The sequence below is a fragment of the Pan paniscus genome, chromosome 10 (assembly GCF_029289425.2).
Source record: "Pan paniscus chromosome 10, NHGRI_mPanPan1-v2.0_pri, whole genome shotgun sequence".
Classification (NCBI taxonomy): domain Eukaryota; kingdom Metazoa; phylum Chordata; class Mammalia; order Primates; family Hominidae; genus Pan; species Pan paniscus.
Genome location: NC_073259.2, coordinates 73,152,078 through 73,178,920, shown reverse-complemented (window position 1 = coordinate 73,178,920; position 26,843 = coordinate 73,152,078). Strand labels below are relative to the sequence as shown.

Sequence of the window (26,843 nt, the reverse complement as noted above, 5' to 3'; positions counted from 1 at the left end):
GATGGTAAACCATTGACGCTACAGACTTTACCATCTGGTAGATGCCAGAAAGTATGATTTAAAACATTCTACCAGCAATGTGAGAAGGGAAATACAGCATGCTCTCAGAACACGTGGGAACTACTTTAAGCCAGACTTAAGACCAATGAAGTCTTCCCTGAAAAAAGTGATGTTTTAACCTGAAACCTGAGGGGTAAGTGGGATTCGATTAGTAAAGATGGTGAGTAATGGGGTTATTTCCTGGGGTTATTCCAGGAAGAGGAAACACCACTTGTAAAGATCCAGGGTGGAGAAAGAACTTCAAAACACCAGAGAGTGATTGAAGGTCCTTGAGCAGGAAGAGGACATGACAAAATTTTCTAAAATCAGAAAGGGACATGGATGAAGCTAGAAACCATCATTCTGAGCAAACTATTGCAAGGACAGAAAACCAAACACCACATGTTCTCACTCACAGGTGGGAACTGAACAATGAGAACACATGGACACAGGAAGGGGAACATCACACACCACACCGGGGCCTGTCGTGGGGTGGGAGGAGGGGGGAGGGAGAGCATTAGGAGATATACCTAATGTAAATGACAAGTTAATGGGTGCAGCACACCAACATGGCACATGTATACATATGTAACAAATCTGCACGTTGTGCACATGTACCCTAGAACTTAAAGTATAATAATAATTTAAAAAAATAAAAAAAGGAAGATTATTCTGACTAATGCATAGTGGAGAGTGCATTGAAAGGGGCAAGATCAAGATAGAAAGACCAGTTTAGGGGCTGCTGTGGTGAATTAGGAAAGTCATAAGGATAGCTCGACCCAAATGAGTGACAATTATGATGGAAGGAAGTGGATAGATTCTTGGTGTATTAGTAGGTGGAATGAAAAGCTAGTGAATGAATAAATTTATGGGGAAGAGGGAGGAAGAGAAGCTAAGAAGAGCTCTCATGTTTCTGGGTTGAGAAATAGATGAAATGGAGTCATTCACTAAGACCAAAGAATAAGGAAGTCTAGGGACAAGGCATACAACTACTGATGAGTTCCGTTTTGGACTCAGTTTACAGTGTCTGTGAATTTCTGTATATTTCCTCTTCATAGTCAACAAGCAGTTGGCTAATGTGAATTGAAGCTCAAGGGAGATTTAAAATGTGTAAAGAAAAAGACAGATTTAATATTAAAATAATAAATGGTGTCTATGGCACATGCTAATTTGTATTATTTATACACATGAACTAGATTAAGCTGATTTTCTCCATTAAATAACAAATACATATGATGATTTTTAGAATATTTTAACTGCTTCTGAAAGTACACAGTAAGGTGATTTTTCTACATGAACAATTTTTTATTATATAAGGATCTCCAGGGACATAAAATAATAGTTAATAAACAGTAGTTTGCTTTAAAGCATATCATTTTGCTTGTCTTTTAAAATAATTGTACTTGTCTGCACTCTTTAATAAAAATTCTGGATTTACTTATCATAATATTATCCAAGTTTGAACAATTATATGCAAAAGGTTATTTCAAATGAAAACACATATGGTAGGTAAACAAAGTCAACCATAAGTAGGAATAGATTTATAATGTCCTTTATTTAATCTAGGTGTTCAAAAAGAAGTACCTGAATTAACATATATCCATGTAAAGAGGCATGAAATAGAAAATTCAGAGTCCGAAGTAGACAGCTGTCATTATGAATCCTGCTACTTCTTTCATTATTGCAAAGCACACAGAGTATTTGTATTAATGTCAATTAGTCAGCATTATTGTTATAATTTCATTAGCTGGTTATGAGTTAACAAATGTCTGAAGAAGGGCAATGCCTCCAAAGTTTAACATAAAGTCTCCTGTACTTGAAGAAGCAAATATAATTGTTCAAAGGCCATGGATTTTGGACTCTGTGACCCCGCTTTCTTCTTTGTCAAATGGAGATATTAATACATAACACAAAACGTAATATGAATTAAATAAGATAATCCTCGGAAAATCTTTACCAGAGAAACTAGCTTAAGAAAATATTCCATAACCATGGGTGATATTAACTAGTGACATCAGTTGTTACGGCACTTTACATGAGTTAAAATCATTATGTCTGCACCCAAGGAAAAGAAAACAGGATCCTTTTGTGTTTAAAATATATATCCCCTCCACATTATTCTCATTACCACTGAATAAAGATTAATTCAGAAAACCACTAGTTCTTTGGCAAGGCTATTTCAGCTGTTCCTCCAACTGGTCTTCCTACTGTTACCTCAACCCATCTTACTGCTGCCTTATCGAGTATAGCTGTGAGTTTATCACTACCTACTTAAAACATACACGGACAGATTAAACAAAAACAGAAAATGAGTGAGAACAAGCCAACAACAACAAACTCTTCAATGGTTCTAAAGAAAGACACCAGCAATTGGTACTAGACAGCACCCATACCACCAACCATACTCCTCTTGCTGACCTGGCCCTACTTGAGTCAATGTTCATTACTGTCTCTCACCTCTCTCTCATTCCTCCCACCCTATCTTTCCATTCCCACAATATATATGAGCTGATGTCTGGTGAGGGAGCTGAGGAGAGAGAAGATTGGGTTAACAGCTTTACAGGGTGGCTTGGTTCTTAGTGGTCTTCCCTGCTTACCCAAAAAGCAGAATTCATAGAAACTGGAGAAGGCAGAATAAAGCAAAAACTTGAATGTTGTTTCTCAACTGGCTTTTTGTTGAGCTAAAAACCTAAAGACTCCTCCATCCTTAGTGTGGTAAGAAAGGTCTTAGGAGAACTGGACAGTGTACAGCTTGTTGGTGTATTATGTAACTAAAGACACAGTAATGCCTGTTTTCTCTTCTGAAGTTTTCTAAAGCTGGAGGTGGGTTGCTGGAAAACAGTGCGGTGTTTGCTGCAGGCTGAGATCAGGACTGCGATGTACTACCACCACAGCTCTAACAGGGCACAGAAGAGGACCTCAGTAGAAGACTACAGGTTTCTCCATGGAGCAGCACAGAGGGTGAACAAAGGCAGGTGTCATGCTACCCAGGTAGCTCCTGGCCAATAGTGGTGACACCCCAAATAAAAAAAAAAAAGAGTAGGAAGCATAGATCAACAGACCTGGCTACCCCTCTCTTAACAGACCAAGAAAAGCTGTTCAATACACAAGAAAATAACACACACACTGTCTCCACGGTATCTCACGGCAGACATAACTTCCTAAACCCACCCACATCTGCACAGGAACAAAATTGGAGCTGAAGAAGCAAAACAGTAAGCTGCACCCTTCTTACTCTGGTCTCTAGAGCTGGGATTCTTGACTAACGATGGAAGGGGAAGCAGTGAGATATGAAATGGATATGAGATTAAAGTTTCCAGCAGGACTGAATTTTAATAACTGAAAGGACTGGAAAGTGATGCAGTCTACTCAAGATATTAAGATATGGAAAATAGAGATTTAACAGAGCATAATTAAAAGCAGAGTTTGGAGAAAATTAAAACTAGTCCATATATTATACTCCACTGAGATGAAACATCTCAAAAATAGGTTTCAAAGATTGGGGTGAATTTTAGGTAAGGCTTATAATAAAACATCTGACTAGGCATTGTAGTTAGCTTTTCTCTCACCCATCTCGGCAGGTTTGTGGAGAAAAAAGAATTTTGATGCTATTTTAAGGCAAAGGGAGGGAGAGTAACAGATATCCTGTGTAGCTCTGGGGAAGGCTGAAGTCAAGGTCAAGGGGTCTGTGAATATTGTGTTAGGAACAAGTAGAAAAGTGAGTTGGTGTAAGCACCCTAGCAAAAGTGAGAGTCAGTCCACTTCAAAGAAAAGCCAGGTTCTCTGATACGACATGCTTTGGGCATGTGTTTGATTCTGAATAACGGTTATTTTCTCACTGCAAAAAAAAAAACAACTTTTTTATATGTTTATGTAAATGTGTTTTAATAGTAGCTGATGGCTTTCCATGAAAAAATTTTGGATTATTAATTTTCTTGTTATACTACAGGATTGATTATTTGAGGCTCTAAAACTCATGCATTTTAATGGGTACAATACCACTTCTATGAAAGGAACTTTATCCCATTTACATCTCAAATCATAGTTAAAGTAAGAACATATATGTTTGGTGTCTAAAGTTTCTCTTGTTCAGTGACAAAATTGTTGATATTTTAATATCTTAATGTCTCAAGATATTTAATATCTTGAGATAATCTCATACATTATAAAAATAAAAATCTCATATAGTATAAAAATAAAAATTAGCATCAAATATTCTCCTACTGTCTCTACAGGAAAAGTTGATTAGATTGTTGCTTAACATAGCTACTTTCGAAGAGAGTCGTGCAATGAACATAGGAGTTGCCTCTAACTTGCTCTCACTTCCTCTCATCGCTAATCCAATGGTCAAAGGAGAATGTCTAACTTGCTTTGAAAACCAACATCTGAAATTTCTAAAACCCCTGTTCCTATATTTAAATCTATTGCTGGATATTATTCCCTCTTGCTAATTCCACTACTCTTTTTAGTTTTACCTATTACAATCACTTTTTCATGTTATAGTTATTCCCCAGATGCCATTTCAAAGGGTAACAAATGTTATGTTACTTTTATTGTCCCCACAGCTCCAACACTTCCCAAGACATTTCCAGCTCAAAGAAAACAGATACTCACAGTGTAGCTGTTCGCAGAAAAGGTAGAATAGAAATGAATGTTATTAACCTCTGCAGAACACAGTATGTCTCAGCTTTCACCCTGGTAGTTCCTCCTGTGAAACCCAACTGGCCTTTCAGAAACCCACCAGGTCTTCTGACAAACCCATGTGCAGGCCAGATGTATCTGTCTCTTGATGCTACAATATAAACCTATATTTTCCTTATAGACTAAGATCACCTATCATGACAATACCTTTTCACGAAGAAAAATTAATTATTAAGTATAACTGCTTTATTTCTGGCTTCATAGGCATACTGTGTCTTTCAGGCTAACAGCATTCATAGGCATACTGTGTCTTTCAGGTTAACTTCTCACAAGAGGAGACTAATCCTATTATTAGATAATTTTCTATTCCCATTACTTGCATAATCACAGGTCCATACCGATAGAAATTAAGGAATGTTTTGTGGGATGCTGATTCAAAAATGTCAACAGTTAATCAAAGCTACCTGTTACTATAATTGTATTGATTTTCTTTTCAACCTCAGAGACAAAGCTTCTCCAATCACTTGGACATCTGGTAAAGTTATCGTTGACATTCTCGGATTATAGGAATATATATTTCGCACGGCTAGAAAAGTCTTAATTGGGATGACTGGGATAAAGTTGTGCTTATTTAGTCTTCAGCTTATTTGGTCTACTTTTCCTTGCTTGCCCAACTCAGCTGGTATTAGCAAGAGAACAAAGAGACCTACAGACCATTTCAATGATACTGGGCATCCTGAGCAATTTGAAATGCATTTTTGTTAAGTCGCCTTGCTCCTCAAGTGTCTGAATATCTTTTGCAGGTTTTTTTGTTCTTTTTACCTTGATAAGGACCATACTGTGACAAAATTATGGCACACAGTAATCAAAGCAAAACTACAGCTCACTTTCTTAATAATACCGGCAAGAAAAGAAATACGATAAGCTATGTTTAGTGCAGAAAACAGGGCTAAAAATTAAGAGAATCAACATTTCAACTTTTGGTTGAGGATCATTACAAATAAATTTAAAAACAGAAAGTGTGAGACGAATATCACGAGTCAGTTTTATTTTGCTTTAACACCATAATAGCTGTTTTCGATATTTACTTAACCTTTGTCTCCTCTGTATTGTTTCCTGACTTACCTGCAGTTGGAGTGGGCCTAAGCCTGGTGTTGCTGCGGCAGCAGCTGCCATGGTAGTTGGGATCAGCTGAACAGGGTAAGGGTCACCTAAGTAAGAGAATAATAGAGGCGTCAGCACCTTTTATCTACTCTCCACCTGCAAATTAAACTCATGCATTCACTCTTTCCAAAAGCCTTCTTTTGTGTGCCTTACTGAGGCCTAATGAAAAGCTCTATTGTGCAGCCTTTTACTAACACTCTTTTCACAATTCTGGCTGAGAGAGGAATGTGAATAAAAGGCACAAGCAATTAAGGCGGAAACCTCATCCTTTTTTCATGATGTATTTAGGAAAATGGGAGGGAAAGTGAGCATTGATCAGAGGGCTGCACTTTATAACACACACGCGCGTGCACACACACACACAATTTTCATATGAGCACAGTAACTCCTCAGCAAATTTACAGTATTATTATAAAAGGAACTTAACTTACTTTTATTTTAATGAATTAAACTCCAAAGATTTAAACAAAGTAGCTTATCTTTGAAATGCTATGTTATGGTCTTGATTCAAATAATCTTAATCTCTTAAATAATATGGACAAATTAACAACGAAGAAAACATTTTATGTGTTTTTCAAGTTATATGAAATATTGACATCTTTATTATCCAGGGATAAATGTTTACAAAACTATATTGTAATGAAAATGGAAAATAGATCCCTTCCCCCCGAAGTTTTTTATCTATTAAAAAAGCACAGTAATTCAAAATTAATCCTGAAGTTTTACTGTTATATGACCTGTAAAAATATAGGCACACACAAAAACATACAGAGAAGCACATAGAGAAGGTTATTCTGCTTATTTTTTATGCAAATCAAGGGGGTTAATTAGTAAAGAGGTACAATAGACCTGTTGCATAGGGCCCAATAAATTGCTAAGAAATATAAGTAATGTACATTATTTGTCATCTGACACATGACCATAGCAAATAACTAAAAATAATAGAACAATTTTGTAATGCATGAAACATTTTGTAGAAATCTAATTTATAAAAAATGTGTTGAATATTGTACGCATGAAAAATATAACTTAAAATAACTCAGTTAATACGCCATTCAAAAACATTTATTGAGTACCTGCTATGTATTAAGCACTCCTCTTGGCACTAGACATAAAGCTTTGGAAAAGATTAATATGCAGATGTGAATTTACTGGGAATTTAATGAAGCTTAAACTTTGGGCTTTTGAAACTGGCCTCTTGCAGTATGTTCACTGCATATTTTTATATTTGTCATATATTTTTATATTTATCAGTTGTTGTAATTTGTTGTGATTTGTTATAAATGAATATTCACTTTTCTACCTAAGTGTGTGTGTTTGTGTGCGTGTCTGAGCATATAAAATTTTTGCATTTTTATTCTAAAGAGAGTCTCCCAGGTTATTTTTTAGGCTTCAAAATACCTGGATCTACCTCTCTGGATCTGGCCTTCCAAAAGCTTACAGTTTAATGGGAGAAAAAGATAATTAAATGATTAGTATAATATATAATGGCAGTTAAGACAGCGAAGTACATGATGCTATGGACTGCACTGTGGTTGTCCCAAACCTAGTCTAATATGTTAAAGACAGCCTCCAGGAAAAGGTGATGTTTAAGCTGAAACTTGAATTAAATTATAGTTAGCTAGACAAAGAAGGGAAGAAAGAATGTTCCAGGCAGGGAAACAATTTTCATGAAGAATCAAATGGAAGTGTTAGTTATAGCCCAGTCCCTGTATTGCTGAAGTACAGAGAGCAGGTAGGGAAGTGAGATCAATGGGATTGGGGAGGGAGTAAGATGCCAGATTATGTGTGATTTCTGTAAACATTAAATGATCTAAACATTATCCTATAAGGTAAAGGAAATCATGAACATGGAAAACAGATGGGTTGAGTAAAATCACTTGGGTCGGAGGTTGAGAGCTGTAATCAACTAGTGAGCAGATGCAGAAATCTGTATAAAAGGTAATTATGGTCAGACTAGGATGGTGACATGGGGATGGAGAGTGAGGCAGGGACTCCAGAGATATTTAAATAGTATAACTGGTAAAACCTAATGACTGTTACATATGAGAGTAACAGAAGACTCAAGGATGACTTCCAGGTTTTTCACTAAAACAACTGATTGACATGTGGTAGTATATACTGGGTTTGTAAACACAGATTAGAAGCAAGACTGCCAGGTGGGGCCTAAAGGGTGTTGTTGCGGGGAAGGAACAAAGAGTTCTGTTGTAGATATTTTAAGTTTGAAATTATGATTAGATATCCAGGTTGAGGTATTTATTAGACACTTGATAAACATGTTAAAATTTTAGGGGAAAAGCCCTCATAGGAGACATATACTTGAGAGTGGTTAGCATGTATCTGGAATTTAAGCTGTAAGCCTTGATAAGACCACTTAGGAGTTAACCATAGATTAAAAAGAGGTCCAAAAATTTGGACTGTGGGATGTACTAACATTTATACTCAGGCAGATAGGTAACTAGCAGAAGAGACTGAGAAGAAATGTAAATTTGGTGTTCCAGAAGCCAAGTAAAGAAAGACTTCCAGACAGTGATAATTTTTTTCATTTAAGTGCTGGATTTAATGATGTGGAGGTCACTGGCAACTGCAGCAATGGCGGTTTCAGTGGAGTGGAGGTTGAGAAGGCCTAATCAGAAAGAGTGTGATCAACAAAGGATGATGGAAAGAAAGGAATTGGAGGCAGGAAGTGTAAACCCTCGCTTTTCAATGCAAGATTCAGATGAGGAGCATTAGCATCACCTGGAGTTTCTTGGAAATGCACATTTTTAGAACCCACCCTAAAGCTACTGTGCAGACAGCCCCTAAGATAGAACCTCCAATGACTCCCACTCCCTGGTATTTATGTCCCATGTAATCAACTCCCTTTCAGTGTGTCCTGGGTCTGGCAATTGCCTTCTAATGCACAGAATATGGCTAAAGTAATGCTATTTTATGTTTGAGATTAAGTTACTAAAGTATTTTGGCTGCCTTGGTTGCCCACACCCTCTGTTGGAGCAAGCCGCTAGGTTGTGAGCTGCTCCGTGGAAAGACTCATATAGCAAAAGACAGATGTTTTTGGCCAATAGCAAGCAAAGAAATGAGGCATGCCAACAGTTAATGAAGGGAGCTTGGAACAGATTCTACCCAGGCCAAGCCTAGAGATGACTGCAATCCAGGCCAATACCTGGACTACAGTGGGAAAGATCCGGAGCCAGAGGTACCCAGCATGGCTGTGTCCAAATAAATGTTTGTTGTTTTAAGGCACAACAGTTTTAGGCTAATTTATTGAAGTAGGAAACATGTGGCATCTGAATCAGAATTTAAATTTTAACAAGAGCCCTAGATTATTTGTATGTGTATTAGAGTTTGAGAAGTGCTAGAACAGACAACTACACTGAGGTGTTTTACAGTAGCTAGTGAAAGTTGTGTGATCGAGCAAACTTTATAAGAAGGTACATATGTAGAAAAATTATACCATGCTCGTATGCTAATGAGAAAGATTCAGTAAATAGGGCAAAAACCTATGATACAGGAGAGAGAAGGGACAACCAATATTACATGATGGTGCTTTATCATTTCATATTTTTAGTATTTAATCTTCCAAACACTATCCAATTTTATAATAGGACATTTAGATATTTAAAAGCTAAATTCATGCAAACTAGTTAAAATTGTAAATACTATTATAGTATGACTATTAGAATTGACAATTTAAATGCTTAAAACTACTTAATTCATTTCTATTCTTAATTTAGGATACATAAGCTTAAAATTAACAAAAGCAAAATTGTAGAGGCTGTGGTACTCTTCACAGTGAAAATTCATTTTATATTACTTATTTTCCCTGTTGTAAATTAACCAATTCATAAGCACTTTAACATTTATCATGAACAGAATTCTGCTAGCTGCTCTGTGAGACAAAACAAAACTTGGTCTGTATTTACTGCATTTCTATCTTTTCTAATTAAGTGCTTATTTGAATAATGTTGACCATCATCAGTAGGTACTATAGGAGGTAAGGGAGAACTAATCCAGGCTTCAATCTTAAGGGAATAGTTACAGATGAAAATAAGAGTGAGCTTGGTCTTGAAAATGTGCAGATGGAGGGGAGGAGAGACCTTTCGGATAGGGTGAAATGCATCAAAGCAGGAGTATGACATGCTAAAGGAATGTAGAGAAAAAACAGTTTAAATAACAGGTGATAGAATAAAGTAGAGGGAAAAGAGATTGAAGACAAGGAGTTGGGAAACTTTTAATACTCCAATCTTGAGTTCTGGATATGAAAAGGCAATGGACAAGAAATGAAGTTTTAAGAAGCCTCATTAAAGAGCTTAAGTAGGAGGAAGTATTAAAGATCACCTGGTTCTCCATCCTAGAGACAAAGACGTATTCCTAAATTTGTTTAACTCCTAAATTTAGCAAAACACCTGCAGATGTTTGGGACACTTTTGCCTTACTTGCATCTAATTATTAATATCAAATTTCATGTACATTTAAAGCTCATTACTTATAATACAGATTATTCCATAAAATTTAAAAATATGCATATGTTATAATCTTTTCATTTCCTAAATTAATGAATGTGTATTAATGAAATTAACTATCTTTCCTTTGGATATGCATATATATGTAAATAGCTAATATGTTTTACTAATGCCATATTGTATGTGTATAAATGTATATATACACAGGAATACCTTGGAGATATTGTAAGTTTGAATCCAACTACCACAATAAAGCAAGTAGCACAATAAAGCAAGTTATGCACACTTTTTTGTTTCACAGTACATATAAGTCATGTTTAGACAAAACCATAGTCTATTAAGTGTGCAATAGCATTATGTCTAAAAAATATACATACTTTAATAAAAAAATACTTTATTGCTAAAAAATGCTATCATCTGGGCCTTCAGTGAGTTGTAATCTTTTTGCTGCTTAAAGGTCTTGCCTTGATGTTGATGGCTGCTGACTGATCAGGATGGTGGCTGTTGAAGGTTAGGGTAGCTAACCTTCCTTTTCTTTTCTCTTATTTACTTATTTATTTTGAGACAGGGTCTGGCTATGTCACCCAGGGTGGAGTGCAGTGGCGCAAACATTACTCACTGCATCCTTGACCTCCTGGTCTCAGGCAATCCTCTCACCTCAGTCTCTTGGGTAGCTGGGACCACATGCCCACACCACTCCAACCAGCTAATTTTTTGTAAAGGCAAGGTTTTTTAATATTGACCAGGCTGGACTTGAACTCCTGGGCTCAAGCAATCCACCTGCCTTGGCCTCCCAAAGTGCTGGGATTATGGGCATGAGCCACCGTGCCTGGTGGGAATTTCTTCAAATAAGACAACAATGAAGTTTGCAGCATTGATTGACTCTTCCTTTCACAAAAGATCTCTCTGTAGCATGTGATGCTAATTGATAGCAGTTATCTACAGCAGAACTTCTTTCAGCTTTGAAGTTCCATCAAACCCTGCCACTGCTTCATCAACTAAGTTTATTTAATGTTCTCAATCCTTTGTTGTCATTTCAATAATGCTCACATAATCTTCATCAGAAGTAGAATTCATTTCAAGAAACCATTTTCTTTGCTCATTCATAAGAAGAAACTCCTCATCCATTCAAGTTTTATCATGAGATGGCAGCAATTTAGTCACATCTTCAAGCTCCATTTCTAATTCTAGTTCTACTGCTATTTCCACCACATCTGCAATTATTTCCTCTACTGATGTCTTGAACCCCTCAAAGTCATCCAAGGGGGGTAAAATCAAATTCTTTCAAAATCCTGTTAATGTTGGTATTTTGACCTCCTCCCTCCCATCAATCATTAATGTTCTTAATAGCATTTATAATTGTAAATCTTTTCTAGAAGGTTTTCAATAATTACTTTCTTTCCAGATCCATCAGAGGAATCACTGTGGCAGTGACAGGTTATGAAATGTATTTCTAAAATAATAGGGCTTGAAAGTCAAAATTACTCCTTGACTCGTTGGCTGTAGAACAAATATTGTGTTAGCAGGCATGAAAACAACATCCATCTCCTTGTACACCACCATCAGAGTTCTTGGGTGACTGGGTGCAACTGTCAATGAGCAGTAATGTTTTGAAAGAAATCTTTTTTCTGAGCTGTGGGTCTCACTAGTGGGCTTAAAATATTCAGTAAATCACGCTGTAAATAGATGTGCTGTCATCCAGGCTTTTGCTGTTCCATTTATAGAGCACACGCAAGGTAGATTTAGCTTAATTCTTAAAAAAACTAAGATTTTCAAAATAGTAAATGAGCTTTGGCTTCAACTTAATTCACCAGCTGCAGTAGCTCCTAAGAGTCAGCTTGTCCTTTGAAGCCAGACATTGACTTGACTTGTCCTCTCTAGCTATGAAAGTTCTGGATGGCATCTTCTTCCAGTAAAAGGCTGTTTTATCTACATTGAAAATCTGTTGGTTAGTGTAGCCACTTTTGCATCAATGACCTTAGACAAATCTTCTAGATAACTTGCTGCAGCTTCTACATCAGCACTTGCTGTTTAATCTTGCACTTTTATGTAGGTAGATGGCTTCCTGAACCGACCTCCCCAACACCAAACTTTTCTTCTGCAGCTTTCTCATCTCTCTCAGCCTTCATAGAATTGAAGAGAGTTATAGGTCCTTCCTCTGGATTAGGCTTTGGCTTAAGGGAATGTTGTGGCTGGTTTGATCTTCTATTTCAACTACTCAAACTTCCTGCAACTCAACAATAAGGCTGTTTCACTTTCTTATTATTTGTGTGTTCACTGGCATAGCACTTTTAATTTCCTTCCAGAACTTTTCCTTTGCATTCGCAACTTGTCTGTCTCGTGCAAGAGGCCTAGCTTTTAGCCTGCCCCATCTTTTGACACACCTTCTTCATCAAGCTCAATCATTTCTAGCTCACATTTTTTAAGTTTCCCATCTTATGTGGGTGCAGTTTATGGCATCCCAAAACAATTATAACTATAAGATCAAAGATCATTGATCACAGATCACCATAACATATAATAATAATCAAGTTTGAAATATTGAAAAAATTATCAAAATATGACAAAGAGACATGAAGTGAGCACATGCTGTTGGAAAAATGGTGCTGACAGACTTGCTCTATGCAGAATTGCTATAAACCTTCAATTTGTAAAAAATGCAATCTGCGTGAAACACACTAAAGCAAAGCACAATAAAATGAGGTATTCCTTTATATGAAAGTTTATATAAGCTAAATACTTTTTATATGTGTTATGGATTGAATTATGTCTGTCTACAAATTGATATGTTCAAGTTGTTACTACTAATACTCCAGAATGTGACTATATTTAAAAATAGAGCCTTTAAAGAGCTAATTTAGGATAAAATTAAGTCATATGCATGGTGACTTAACCAAATATGTCTGGTGTTCTTATAAGCAGAACAGATTAGGACACAAACAAAATAGAGTCTGGTATGACCAGGTGTGAACACAGAGAGAAGGTGGTCATCTACAGGCTGCAAAGAGCAGTATCAGAAGAAACAACCTGCTGACACTCTGATCTCAGCTATACAGCGTACAGAGCTGTGAAAAAATAAGTTTCTGTTGTGCAAGCCACTCAGTCTATGGTATTTTGTTATAGCAGCCATAACAAACTCATGCAATATGTTTGCCATATACAGCCATATGTCAATATATTTGGTGTCTAAGTGAATTGGGGAAAAGAAAAGACTGGCAGCAGGAATTTAAAGGACTACTACAGTTATTATATATCTTTAATCATATATAGTTTCAAATATACAAATATATCCAGTATGTCGACTAATTTCAAAAGGATTGTGTCTAATAGCACTACGCTATTTCAATGATGTTCACCCAACACATAAACACAATTAATTTAAAGTATGTCTCTACCTTGTTACCATTTTTTCAAGCCAAGATTACTTTGGTTGAAGTATGCTCCTGGTTACAACAAAGTGAATACAAATAAAATACCTGTGAGAATTTCCAATGCAGCCATTTAACTCTCAATTTAAAAAATTCAAAATATATTACATGGATGTGTCAGTGTTCTACAGTGGACACAGAATCTACAAAGCTTTACAAACAAGGTCAGGGGTCATTTTTAATGGCAAAGGAAAAATACAGAAGCTGCTGTAAAAAAAAAAAAAAGAGTTTTTATTGAAGTAAATACTGTCATCTATTTGCGCCATTCCTCAATTAACTGTACTAAAAAACATTACAACAGATTTATTTTGTAAATACCTCATGAGATTCATACTTAGTAAAAAAATCAGATAATGGAAAACTTTGACTTTTAAAGTTCAACCATGTGTAAGTTATTCAAATTGACTTTCAACTAGTTAAAAGTAATTTCTTCTACTCTTCCCTAGGTTTTAACCATTTGAAAAATTTTTCCCTAAGCCTTTCCAACGTTAATTTGCTTCTTATTTCAAGACCAAGCATGGAAATTCTAGCTCAAAACTAAAATTTTTCAAAAAGCTAAAAAGTATACTGAGGCATGTTATTCTATTGCTTTCAGAATACAACATAGCTTACAGTGTCTACTGACACAAATGATACGGCTTATATTAACTCTTTAAAAGCATTCAATTGCATCATTATTATAGTTGTGCATATTTAGATATTAATTATCTCCAGTCATACTATGAAGAATTCGTCTCTATACTGTATAACACAGCCTAAGAAAAACAATTTTTCCAACAAGATTATTTAGGATGAAGAAAAATGTGAAATGCAGATGTGGTTTTAACAAGACTCAACAACACACACTCTTTCATCTACTGAACTAATGCAAAAGTTTTGGACAGTTTTATGGCATTATCTTCACTGAAATGTGGAGACTCATTCCTTTATTGGCCTTACATGGTTTTTTGTTTGTTTTTGTTTTGCCTCCTTGACAAATACCAGCTTGCCTTCTGTAGGTGCTGGGAAATATGAAAATCAACCCCTCTCTGACATACACACGTACAATCCCGGTCCCAGTCTTAATCAGGTGAGGAGGATTCACCATGTAAACTAATCCAAATATACAATAAGCAAAGTAGAAGAGTGTAAAAGTTATTCTGGAATCCTGAAAGAAAGAACTCAACCTGAAAGAGACTCGACAGTCAAGGAATTGTATTTACTGAGGTGTCTCTTAAAAGATGGCCACTATCAATACCAAATTATACTTCGGGACCATTTTACCACCTCCTTTCCATGTATTATAAATGTTACAGGGTCAACAGTAAGCATGCACTTTTCAGTGCAACGGGCATTGCTCCTATTAAAAACCTTCTCAGATTGGTACTGAGTTCTCACCCTGTTCTTACCACTCTCATTTCCAGGTGGAGGAGGCCTTGTAGAAGTCTAAGACAAAATGAAGTTAGTAAGGACACTGTAGATGGAACTTTGGAAGAAAACTGCTTTCTTTCATCTCATGTTGCTTTCTTTCATGTCATGGGCTGATAGAGAAATTGGTGGGTGCCTTCAGCTTGGGGGAGCCCCCTGCCATTCATAGGGCTAACAAGAACAACTATATTTATGCCTACATCCAGGGATAGTTTCATTACCCCCAGTGTTTCTGATGCAGAAACGGAATGAATGGGGAACTATTCAGCTAAAGAAGCAAGTAGAGTTCATATCTTGAAGAGCCTTATGTTTTCCTTTGAAGACAACGTTAAGTCACTGAAAGGTTTTAAGCAGGAAAATAATATTTTTTGTTAGTATTTGTGTTCTAGATATATCAGTTTTGTGGCAAGGCATAGAACGATTGGAAGAAGGAGAGACTGCAGATAGATATGTTAAAAACTATTGCAAATAAATCAATGAAGGAGAGCAGAGAATAGCTTTGGGAGACAGACTTGATAACTGATTTGATGAAGTAAAAGAGAAAAGAAAATATGTGAGAATTTTTTTTCAGTGTTTGAAGTTTTATTTTGGTATATGATTTAAGAAATATTGTTTCCCCAAATATTTAATTATTCCCGCATCATTTTTGAATAATTACTTGTTCTCCCACTGACTTGAAATGTGGGAAGCTATTATTTGTTGACTTTGGGCACTGTGTTGAAAATGTCTTACATATACACATATATACATATATGTAAATGTATAAAATTGCTTTTAATCTTCACAACAACTCATTAGGGTAGGAATTATTATTCCCATTCTATACAATTTTTTAAACTGCCCAGGATTATCCCACGGTTAATCATTACTAGAGTTCTTGCTATTTTAATAAGGAAAACATTATTGTAGAACACACAGACTACTTTTAAAGCATTATGCAAATGTATACTTCAATTTTCATAACATATTCAACTAATTTCCATTCAATTAACATGTATCAAACTCTTACTGTGTGGAGAACACAAAGCACTAAAAGGTACAATCCTTGCCTTCAAAACACTTTCAGTTATGAAAATAAGACATGTAAATATGGAAAGTGAAATGAATCAAAACTATACAATTGGAGTCAAATGAATATAGGCAGTAATTACCAGAGAAAAGAATTTATACAAGTTGGATCACTGGGGAAAGAATCAGAGGAGGGGCTGAGATTGAGTTAGGCCTTGAACATAAAATATGAAGTAGAAAAGATGCGAGAAGCCTATGAGCTGAAATGCCTGGCATAGAGTAGATGCTCAATTAAAAAATGAGCCCCAAAGTAAGAGGTACAACAGGATCAAAGAAATGAGCAAGCAAAATTCAAGAACTAGCCTGTAGTTGAACCCATTTCATCTAGTAGCAAAAATTATTTAGAAGGCTGATTACGGTCTATCGATGACCTCAAATACCAACATAAGCAATTTGTAAATAATTATGTCTTTAAATATACGCACAATTACCTATCCTAAAAAAATGAACTATCTAGAATATAAAACCCCTTCTGAAACCATCATCTATTTTCTCTCATCTAAATTGTTAAAACCTAGTGATAATCTTAAATCCTTCTACACTTTAGTTCTCAATCCATATATTTTTGGGGAAATGCTTTATAAATTTACTAACAACCTCTGAATTGCCAAATTTTAATGAACATATATCTGCAACAGCTGCCTCTGTTAATGATTTTCTTCTCTAATTATATCTATACATTCTCTTGGCTTTTTTAAAACAGCTGTCCTGGTTCTCCTTATACCTTGTTCATGCCAGCTTTATTATCTGTTTCTGCAATAGGCTGTTCCACCTTCCTTCATCCATCCCTTCCTTAAATATTGGTATTCCTTGGCACTTGGTTCTTCTCCTTCTATTCACTTTATCTGAATGATCTTATCCAATCTCATGGTTCAGCAACCATACACAAGCTAATATATTCCAAATCAGTGACTTGTAGCCTAGACCTCTTCTGTTTTTTTTTTTTTTTTTTTTTTTTTGAGCAATTCTCCCTAGCTGTCCCATAATAAGCTCCATCTTCACATGTACAAAATGTAATTTATCTTCTTTCTTCCAAAAGCTGCTTCTACTCCTGGTGTTCTTATATCACTTAGTGACACTCAGTCACCCAGACTACAAATATGAAAGTAACCTTGATTTTTCCATCCCTTTCACCCTCCACGGCCAATAAATCATGAAGATCTTTTCCTTTAAACTCCTAGGTCTACATGTCTTTCTATTATAAGAGCTTCTCACTCAGTCTCCCAGGCTCTAGTCCTCTGCTAACGAAATTCGTTCTCTCTCTAGTTTCCAGTAGCATTCAATACAGGCAATCTGTAGTATTCATTCCTTGTATTTGAAGTATAGTAAGTATTTATTAATTATATACTATGTTTTAGGGGCTGAAAATATAACAGGGAACAAGAGAAGCATGCTTTGATGTGGATATATGGATGGATGAATGAATGTGGATGGATGGATGGATGAATGTACAGATGGATGGATGGATGGATGGGTGGATGGATGCCAGTATGATCTCAATCCTAGGCTTCAGACCTTTCGTGGTTTTCTGGCTCCTGCAGCATATGTCTAAACATATTTCCCTGAATTGGTCTCATGTCCTCAAAGTACTACTCACTTGTCACTTCCTACCATATACATTATTCTTAACACTTAACTGTTTATAGGTCCATGCCTACCCTATTTTATCTCTTGCTTTCTGGTCTTTAGGCTTTTTTTCCTGCTTGGAATAGTCTGTCTGTATCCCTTCAGCCCAATCACTTCTTCGATTGTATAACTGCTTTTATCCTTTAGGTTGACTTGAGACCCCTCACACTAAGAATCCTTTCCTGATACTTCAACACTCTTGGATTTAAAGTAATTCCTTTTCCAAAGACTTCTCTTAAAACGTGATGCATATCTGTATATTACCACTGCTTATATCCTTATTCTGTCTGTTCGGGCTGATACAACAAAATACCATGAACTGAGTGGCTTATAAAGAACAAACATTTGTTTCTCACAGTTCTGGAGGCCGGGAAGCCTTTTGATGAATGAATGGTGCATTCTTTCTGTGTCCTCACACTGTAGAAGAAGCAAGGCAGCTCTCTGGGGCCACTCTTATAAGGACTTTGCCCTCATGACCTAATCACCTCCTATTAACTTGAAGGTGAGGATTTTAGCATATGAATTTTGGGGGAAAATAAACATTCAGACCATAGCAATCCCATTCTCCCCAACTAGACTAAGAGCATCCTAAAGGGAGGAATTATGTCTTACTCATCTTGAAATCCCTACCTAGTCCCTAGCACAATGCCTGACACACTTAAGCCTATTAAAATGTTTATTGACTGAATAAATGAAGGAAGAATTCATGTAAGAAGTTAACAAATATCAAATACAAGAGACAACTCTTGGCATATCAAAAGCTTAAGGTTTAGTAGAAAAAACATATTATAAGACAATAATTATACAAATAAGTATTAGTTTTTTGTGCACGGTTTAATTCAAACAAATACTATGTTGAGTTGTAAATGTTAAAAGGAAGAACAGATAATGAAACGGGACACAGAGGCCTAGAATTTAGGGGTAGGAGGAAATCAGGACCCAGAGAAGGTAGTTAAAGAATAAAATAATCTCTTTTAACATATTTTCATATAACAATAATTCTTTTATAATATTCCATAATTTATCTCTTGTAAATTTTGATTTTATAAACAATTCTTATCCTCTTAGGTATGAAAATTAAGTAATATGCACTTCCAAAGTCTTAAAATGATTTCTGTTCATCAACAAGAATCTTTTATTATGATTTCATTAAAGCACCTGCACTTGGTCATTGTATCCACTAGAAAATAAGATGTTACATATAAACATATAATCAAAACAGAATCTTTCTTCGCTGTGATTGTTTCATATCATTTTATACTTTCTTAAATCCAACCAAGATGAAATTTGTTTCCTTATGGCAATAAGTTCAGCTATACTTTTTTCCTCATTATAAGTAGTTCCATTTATAACAACTCTCCTACAGCATCTTGAGCAACCAAGAACAAGTGATTTGCTATACACAAGTAAAGGTGAAGGAGTTTCTAAATGCGGAAGATCTGTACAGTCTTTTTAGATTTGCTAGAATAGTATAATATGACTTTAACATTTGAAACTTTTTATGAGAAATGCTAATATTTTGTATTAAATTTCATAGAATGGTAAGTAATGAATGGGAATATTTCATATACATTTTATTCGAGAGAGTAAAATAAATTAGCTCTTGTTTGTATAGATATTTTAAAATAAGATAATATAAGGTAATTGTTAGTTCTTAACTGCTTTGTCACAGCTAACTATTTTCAATAAGAGATTTTTTAAATAAAATATTTTTATGACTTCTTAATGCAGCATAGCAAATGAAAACTTTATCCTATTTAATTTAATAGTTACCTAGTTGGCTAGTTTAGAAAGAGATTAATTTATGAACTCTTTAAGAAACACCTCTCAGAATGGGAAGACCTTTCTGCATATAAAAAATACATTTTTCTTCATCTCCTTGCCCGTAAATTGGAGAATGTGATTATCAATAAAACTTCTTGGATTAATTATCTAAGAAATCTGAGTATCCCTGAAAAGGTGACAATGAATCAGATATGTCTCCTTTTCCTTCTGTATTCCCGCCTGACTGCTAAGGCATCATTTAAGGTATTGCACAATAACTCATTTTAAGCTGCTTAACAAGAATCATGAATTATGGAACTGCTTCTATATCCAGCTCTTTCTTAGAATACTATGTCTACATTTTGCCTCTGTGTCTTATGAAGAAATGAATGGTCCCGAGAAAATTCATCCAAAATGTTTCAAGTATTAGAAAGTAGGAATTTGGAAGAGGGGCATTCGCATAAGCCACTTAAGACCAAATTAAATGCAATTTCTCTTTTATTTCCCACTTTTAATATTAAGGCTTAGCAACCATTTAATTTGCTGACTCCCTTTCTAGCCATTGCACCTTTCTCTCTTATCTGGGCTTTTGGCAGACATCATATACCTCCTGAGTGTATCCAGGGTCTGAAGTTCACAGGTGAGAATAGGAAGCTTCCTAAATCACTATAATGGTAAGCCTATGAGATACACATTTAGAATGATTGCTGGCCTAGAGATTCCTACTAAAATAATAAATGTTAAACCTCTAGAAGTTAATAAATGTTGTCATTAACATGAATGAATATGAAAAAATACATAATATAAATGTCTTGAATGGTCAGAGGCATAGTGACCTAGAATAGAAAAACTCTTGACATCATTTTCATTATGACATATTTAATAGTTTCACAACAGGAGTATATACTTAATGAATAATAATGATATTTTATATTTATACAATAATTTGACTTCTTTAGAAATGCATATACTCATCCCATCTACATTTTACAATCTCCTTATAAAGTATGTAGAGCAGACATTACTGTGGCTGCCTGAAAGATGAAAAAGATAAAACACGGATAGCAAGATGACTTGCCCAAGGGCACAGATTAATATGAAACGGGACTGTGACTACTAAGGTCTTCTGACCCCTTGTTTCATTGTATTTTTTTTCTGATAGAATTCATTAAAGCCAGACAATTAGTTTCTGATTTCAAGTCTTATGAATGCTAATTCATAGATAACTTGGGCCACTCCATTTTGAAAGTTTTAAATTCTCCATTAACAAACTCAGAGAGCATTAGAATTTAGATGCAAACTCTCAGGTGCAAAATGTTCAGAAAGAAACCAAAGTAAAATATCACATACTAGAAATGGAACTGGTTACATGAAAAATTCATTTGGGGCAATATGCGCATACAAAAATATTCATTGTAGCATGGTTTGAAACTGTAAATGCAGTAGAAATACTTAAATGTCCATTAGTGGGGAAACCAAATAAAATACGATGTATCCATCATAAGGAAATATAGAATAATTTACATCTGAAAGTATGGAGGAAGAAGATATCCATAATGTATTTTTCATACATGTAAGTAGTTTGTCATCTATGTAGCATATATCCTCAGGTATATGATATACAGTACATATCATAAATATACATAGTATATGTATCATATTATGCATATTACAATACACAGGCTATTTTGCTACATATTACACATCTATATCTAAATATTTTTATATAAATATATATAATGGATTCATATTTACATGTATACCTAGCTCTGGAAAAACATGTATAAAATTAATGGTAGTTACACCTGGGTAGTGGGATTATAGGAGTATGTGAGTGAAGGCAGATAACTTTTAGTTTGTTTTCTACAATTCTCCATTGTTTGAGGTTTTTGCAGTCAGAAAGTGCTACCTTTAATATATTAGAAAAAAATATGAAGGGTATTATGAGCTGACTATAGAGACAGGTTTAAGAAATGTTTGAGTATGCTCTTTGAAAATAGAGCCAAAATCAATTATTAGGGAAATAGTACTGTCTGAAAAGTTGCTGTAGTTCTTTCTCGCCTGACTTTTCTCTTTTCATTGTTGGAATGTGGAAATGGCAGCTGGATAAGGTATCTAAGACCATAAGATGTAAGCTACAATTTGTGGAAAGCTGTATAATCAATAAGAGAGCAAGCCTGAGACTGGATGTCATGGAGTTACCATATAAGCAATGCTTAGATTATTACGGAAGTAAAAAATATTCTTTCATCATGTTTAAGCTAGTACTATTTTGGCCTTTTACAGCAGCTAAACCTGTATCCAAATTAATGCAGCATCCTATTCCACATGACATTTCAAAATCAGGACTTTTTAAGTCCTTACGGAAAATATATATCTATTGTAGAGTTTGAAGCAAAATGTTTTATCTTAGCTTGTGTTACTAAATATTTTTCTTCTTCCATACTTTCCAATCAATCTTATGACATAAGTTTGCCTTCTAGTGGAGTCTTAGAACATGCTTACTGGAGATTTCCGTTGTATAGTATCATGAACTGTTACATTTATTCAGATAAAATAATATATTGTTCTTCTGGGCTTACACTTCAGGTTGATGAACTTAGTCTGTTACTGAGATGAAATTCCATTCTTGCCGTGGCAACAAAAATAAAAACTTAGAAGTCTAAGGGTTAGGCTCAGCTATGACAAATTCATATGGTAATTCCATATTTTGAAGTCTTTTGGCTGACAGCATAGAGTGCCATTAATCACTCTTTCCATCTTATGTTTATACATCGTGAAGGAGGAGACTCATGTTGAAAAGAGAATACTAAGCTGAATGAGCTTTAGGTTTAAAATGAATGACATTCTTATGTTCTTAAATGTTAAAAAGTAAATGACATGGATTAAAAGAAAAGCTAGTTATGGCCTAATAAAATCTGAGAAATTTATCAAAGAAAGAGTCTTTGCTTTTTTGTTTGCTTGTGTGTACGTATTTTGGTGGTGGCAGTGTGCATATGTTGGGGTGGAAGTTGGATTAAATGCTGGTTACTAATATAGATCAGTTATCATCTCACAGTTATAATGATTAAAATCAATTATGTGACAATATTTAATAAATAATAAAGTACAGTATAAGCTATTATTTTTATGTCAAGTTATAATACTGTGATTGCCACAACAAAGACATATCCCTTTTTCAGTAATATAATCTTAAGACAATAATGTCAACTCCATTTTCAATCAAAAGATATATTTTAATGACCTAGAAACACTTTTCTCATGAGAAGTGGAAGATGACTGTCACCACATAATTATGGAAAGTTGTATACATTTTTGAACCCAGTTCTCTTTATTTTTCAATCATTTCATATTTTTAAACCACTAATATAACTACCTCAAAAGGGAACTTAAATGACTGGCCATTCAGGTACCAAAATAATTCAATTCTTTACAAATATAAACATTTACAAAGCTTTACAACTAAATCAGGATCTCCCAAAGTCATTGGTTTATAAACTTCTGGGAAGGCAGAGGAGAGGGGAAGAGCTGGTCACGATAATTCTAACACAAAAAACACAGAAACCAGCTGGGCATGGTGGCTCATGCCTTAATCCTAACACTTTGGGAGGCCAAGATGGGTGGATCACTTGAGGTAGGAGTTCGAAACCAGGCTGGCCAACATGGTGAAACCCCATGTCTACTAAAAATACAAAAAAATTTAGCAAGGCATGGTGGCAGACGCCTGTAATCCCAGCTACTCAGGAGGCTGGGGCAGGAGAATCGCTTGAACTCGGGAGGCGGAGCTTGCAGTGAGCCGAGATCGTGCCACTGCACTCCAGCCTGGGCAACAGAGCGAGACTCCGTCTCAAAAAAATAAAAAATAAAAACAAACAAACAAAAAACAGAAGCCTAAAGACATGATTATATCCTCTTTTCTCTCTGCTTATTTACAAAGAACATACAGTATGGGATCCTGACAACACATTTCCTATTTTGTCAGTTTGATAAAAGCGTACCATGTTAATGGTTTTTAGCTTGTGATTTTTGATTGTTTTAGCACTCATCACCAATAACCTGTATGTCAGCTGACATAGCTGACACCGTTAAATCAGAAATTAGCATGCAGTCTCCTAAAATGCCAGACACGTGAACTCTTTGCATAAGAGATATAATGGAACCCACATGATACTCCCATTAAACAATGAAACATGTGACATTAACTAAAAACCGGAACACATCAGCAAATATGCCTGAGGAAGTTTATGGTATTTAACTCCTAAACATTAATTTTATTGTGGTGTATGAGGAACTAATTAACTGAGAGTTTCCCTTTTTATTGGAAACGGAAATACTGTTCAGAAAACCAATGAAGAGTAAATACAGCATATTTTAAGTTTATTAAGCTTGGCTCATCGACTTCTATTTATTTAAGCCAATCTCATAAGGCAATTAAATATTTCAATCAGTAACTTTATATGGCTATTTAGCACATTTCTGAAAAATTAATCAATGTTTTAAAATGCAGAATGAGGATGTGAATATATTTCTAGTTTTATACAGCCAAAACAGTGACTAACTACATTTTCTAAAACTCATATGATGTTTTTCAACATGAGCTCTAATAAAAGGACAAGTAAAAAACAACAACAGAAAAAGGCTAAAACTGGCCAGGCACGGTGGCTCACACCTGTAATCCCAGCACTTTGGGAGGTGGGTGGATCACGTGAGGGCAGGAGTTTGAAACCAGCCTAGGCAACATGGCGAAATGCCATCCCTACTAAAAATACAAAAATTAGCTGGGCGTGGTGGTGCATGCCTGTAGTCCCAGCTACTCGGGAGGCTGAGGCAGGAGAATCTCTTGAACCTGGGAGGTGGAGGTTGCAGTGAGCCGAGATCATGCCACTGCTCTGGGTGACAGAGTGAGACTGTCTCCACAAAATGAAAAAAAGAAAAGAAAAAGTTTAAAACTTGGCGATTATAATAAAAACAGGTAAGGCTAAGGTTGTATTAAAGCAAGCAAATGTTTTCCTCAGCACTTTGCTACTTTTCTGTAAACAGTTATTTTCCTCAGTCAGAGGAAGCCTCATTCATGTGTGGCAGAGTGAGTTTGATCCTAACTCAAAGAGAGTGAGTGATGAAATGTCATCAAATGCTAGGTGTGATTTTAAAATCCTTTTTTCCTTTCAAAACAAGATCTGTATTTTGCTCGTACTACATTATCTCAGTCTTTATCACTTGTAAATAACATAATAAGACAGGCACAATATTAGGCACCAATTCTTAGATAATCTCATTTGATCTTTGTAACAATTCAGTAAAATGGATCTTATTACACCACTGTGTAGATGAGGAAACTGAAGCTTAATAACTTACATTAGGACAATCGAAACATCAGAATGAGGGAAAATCTGATCCCAAGTCCAGGCTCTCTCCTTCAAAGTACCTCTCTATTTGTAGTTGCCTATTTGAGAGTGCATTAATTAAATCAAAACAAATAAACCAAATATTGAATGCTTGAAATCATATTGACAAAGGAATCAATTGGTATAAACAAGTAATTGATTATCTTCATAATACTGTACATAGCACTGTTAAGTGGAAAATAAATTTTGTTATAATATTCTGTTCTGTGGTTGGCAGTACAATAGGTGAAAGACAATAACTTCCAGGTGAAACAAAAAATCACAGTAATTTTTAAAACAACTCTAGGACAAAAGTTTCCAAACTTTCTTTGATTAAGGCACCATTGATGGTTCAATAATTGTTTCATGGGACTCTTAAAAACAAAGGAAATATCCAACTGCTCAATTTTATTTAGTAAAGTCCAAAGAACTTATCGATGATAGTTCACATAGTGTCCAATAGATGCCTCTGTATTTTCTCTAAAATTTTAAAATATCCTGTGCCCCTATGAATTAGCTACACCAACCTGGGAACCTTGGCACACAGTTTGAGAACCATGGCACTAGGCACATGTCAAAATGTTCTTGGTAAATATTCTCTATCTGTAGCTATATTTCATATTCAGTTTGATACTTTGAGCCACTCTTTTATGATCAAGCCAGCTCTTTTATAATTGTTTGTTTTATACTGCTTATAGTAAATGGATTATTTTATTGGATTTTGCCAATCATGTGGATTTTTAAAATTTCCACATAAAATATCTTCCTGTTAAAATTTGTAAACCATCTAATGGTTACAATTATATTACTGGGAACTTTGTACCCAAACAGAAAAGAGAGGGGCAGAGGACTGCAGTCTCTAGTAATAAAACAATCATCTCTAATTTCTACCTCTAAAATATGTACTCTAAAGAAATAGCAATGATCCTGAACATGGGGTGCAAAGAAGCCATGTGCTGCAGGAAGAGGCCTGGAGTGTGAGTGAGACAAAGTGTTTTTGACTAACCTTATATCCATCAACCACCTTTTCTCAAATGTCGCTCTCAAGTATAAAATTTTAGGCTGACACCAACATGAACATTCAAAATTATCTTCCTTTAAAGTCAATTTTTTGTAAAGTAGCATTTGCTCTAGGATGAGCAAAAGCAGTATCTTTCCAAAAACATAAAACTGTTCTACAGGTGTCAAAGGCATTTATATTTTACTTCAAAAATATGTATCTGACACAAGCTTCACAGCTCACATGTTGAAGTCTTTGATAAATAGTTTAGGATACTACTCAGACTTTCCAGCAGGAGCAAATGGACTAACATGTTCTTGGACACTTCAACCATCCACTGTGTACTTGAACCAATTCATTTGTATACCCAGTTACTTTATTAATTTAGACTTGAAACTTTAGTTACTTAGTTGTTCAAACTTAAAGGGCTGCAATAATTATTTTCTGATCAAAATGAGCTATTATCTGCAAATATAATTAAGAATTGAGATTTTAAATTATCTCTTATACAGTCTGGGGTGTGTTTACATATAACAGCTAAGTTGACAGTTTTAATAGAACTGAGAAGTTCAAAATACAGATTATTCAACTAATTTTTTTCTTTCCCTGAATGAACTTGTCTCTGAATGAAGCTGACTGATTAAACCAGTGTTTTCATGTAATTATTTTCAAGTTCTATATTTATTTTATACACACACATTATATATATATACACACACATATACATATATATATATATATAGAGAGAGAGAGAGAGAGAAAGGATTTGATTCAAGAATACACATCATTTTCACCTCCTCAGAAGTTTTCAAGTATTTTTAGGATTTTAATAAGTAAGGAAAGCAATAACTAGATATGG

The 26,843-nt window shown here is 35.1% G+C and overlaps 1 protein-coding gene across 9 annotated transcripts in view; it reads right to left on the bottom strand.

The window, feature by feature from the left end:
* Positions 1-26,843, bottom strand: part of SOX5 (SRY-box transcription factor 5) — a 1,030,759-nt gene that overhangs the window by 105,221 nt on the left and 898,695 nt on the right. For all 9 annotated transcript variants that reach the window (XM_055095845.1, XM_063593159.1, XM_055095846.2 and 6 more), the window contains one exon: positions 5,806-5,891. In XM_055095845.1, coding sequence (XP_054951820.1) covers positions 5,806-5,891 — 86 coding nt within the window. The remainder of the gene's footprint in view (positions 1-5,805; positions 5,892-26,843) is intronic.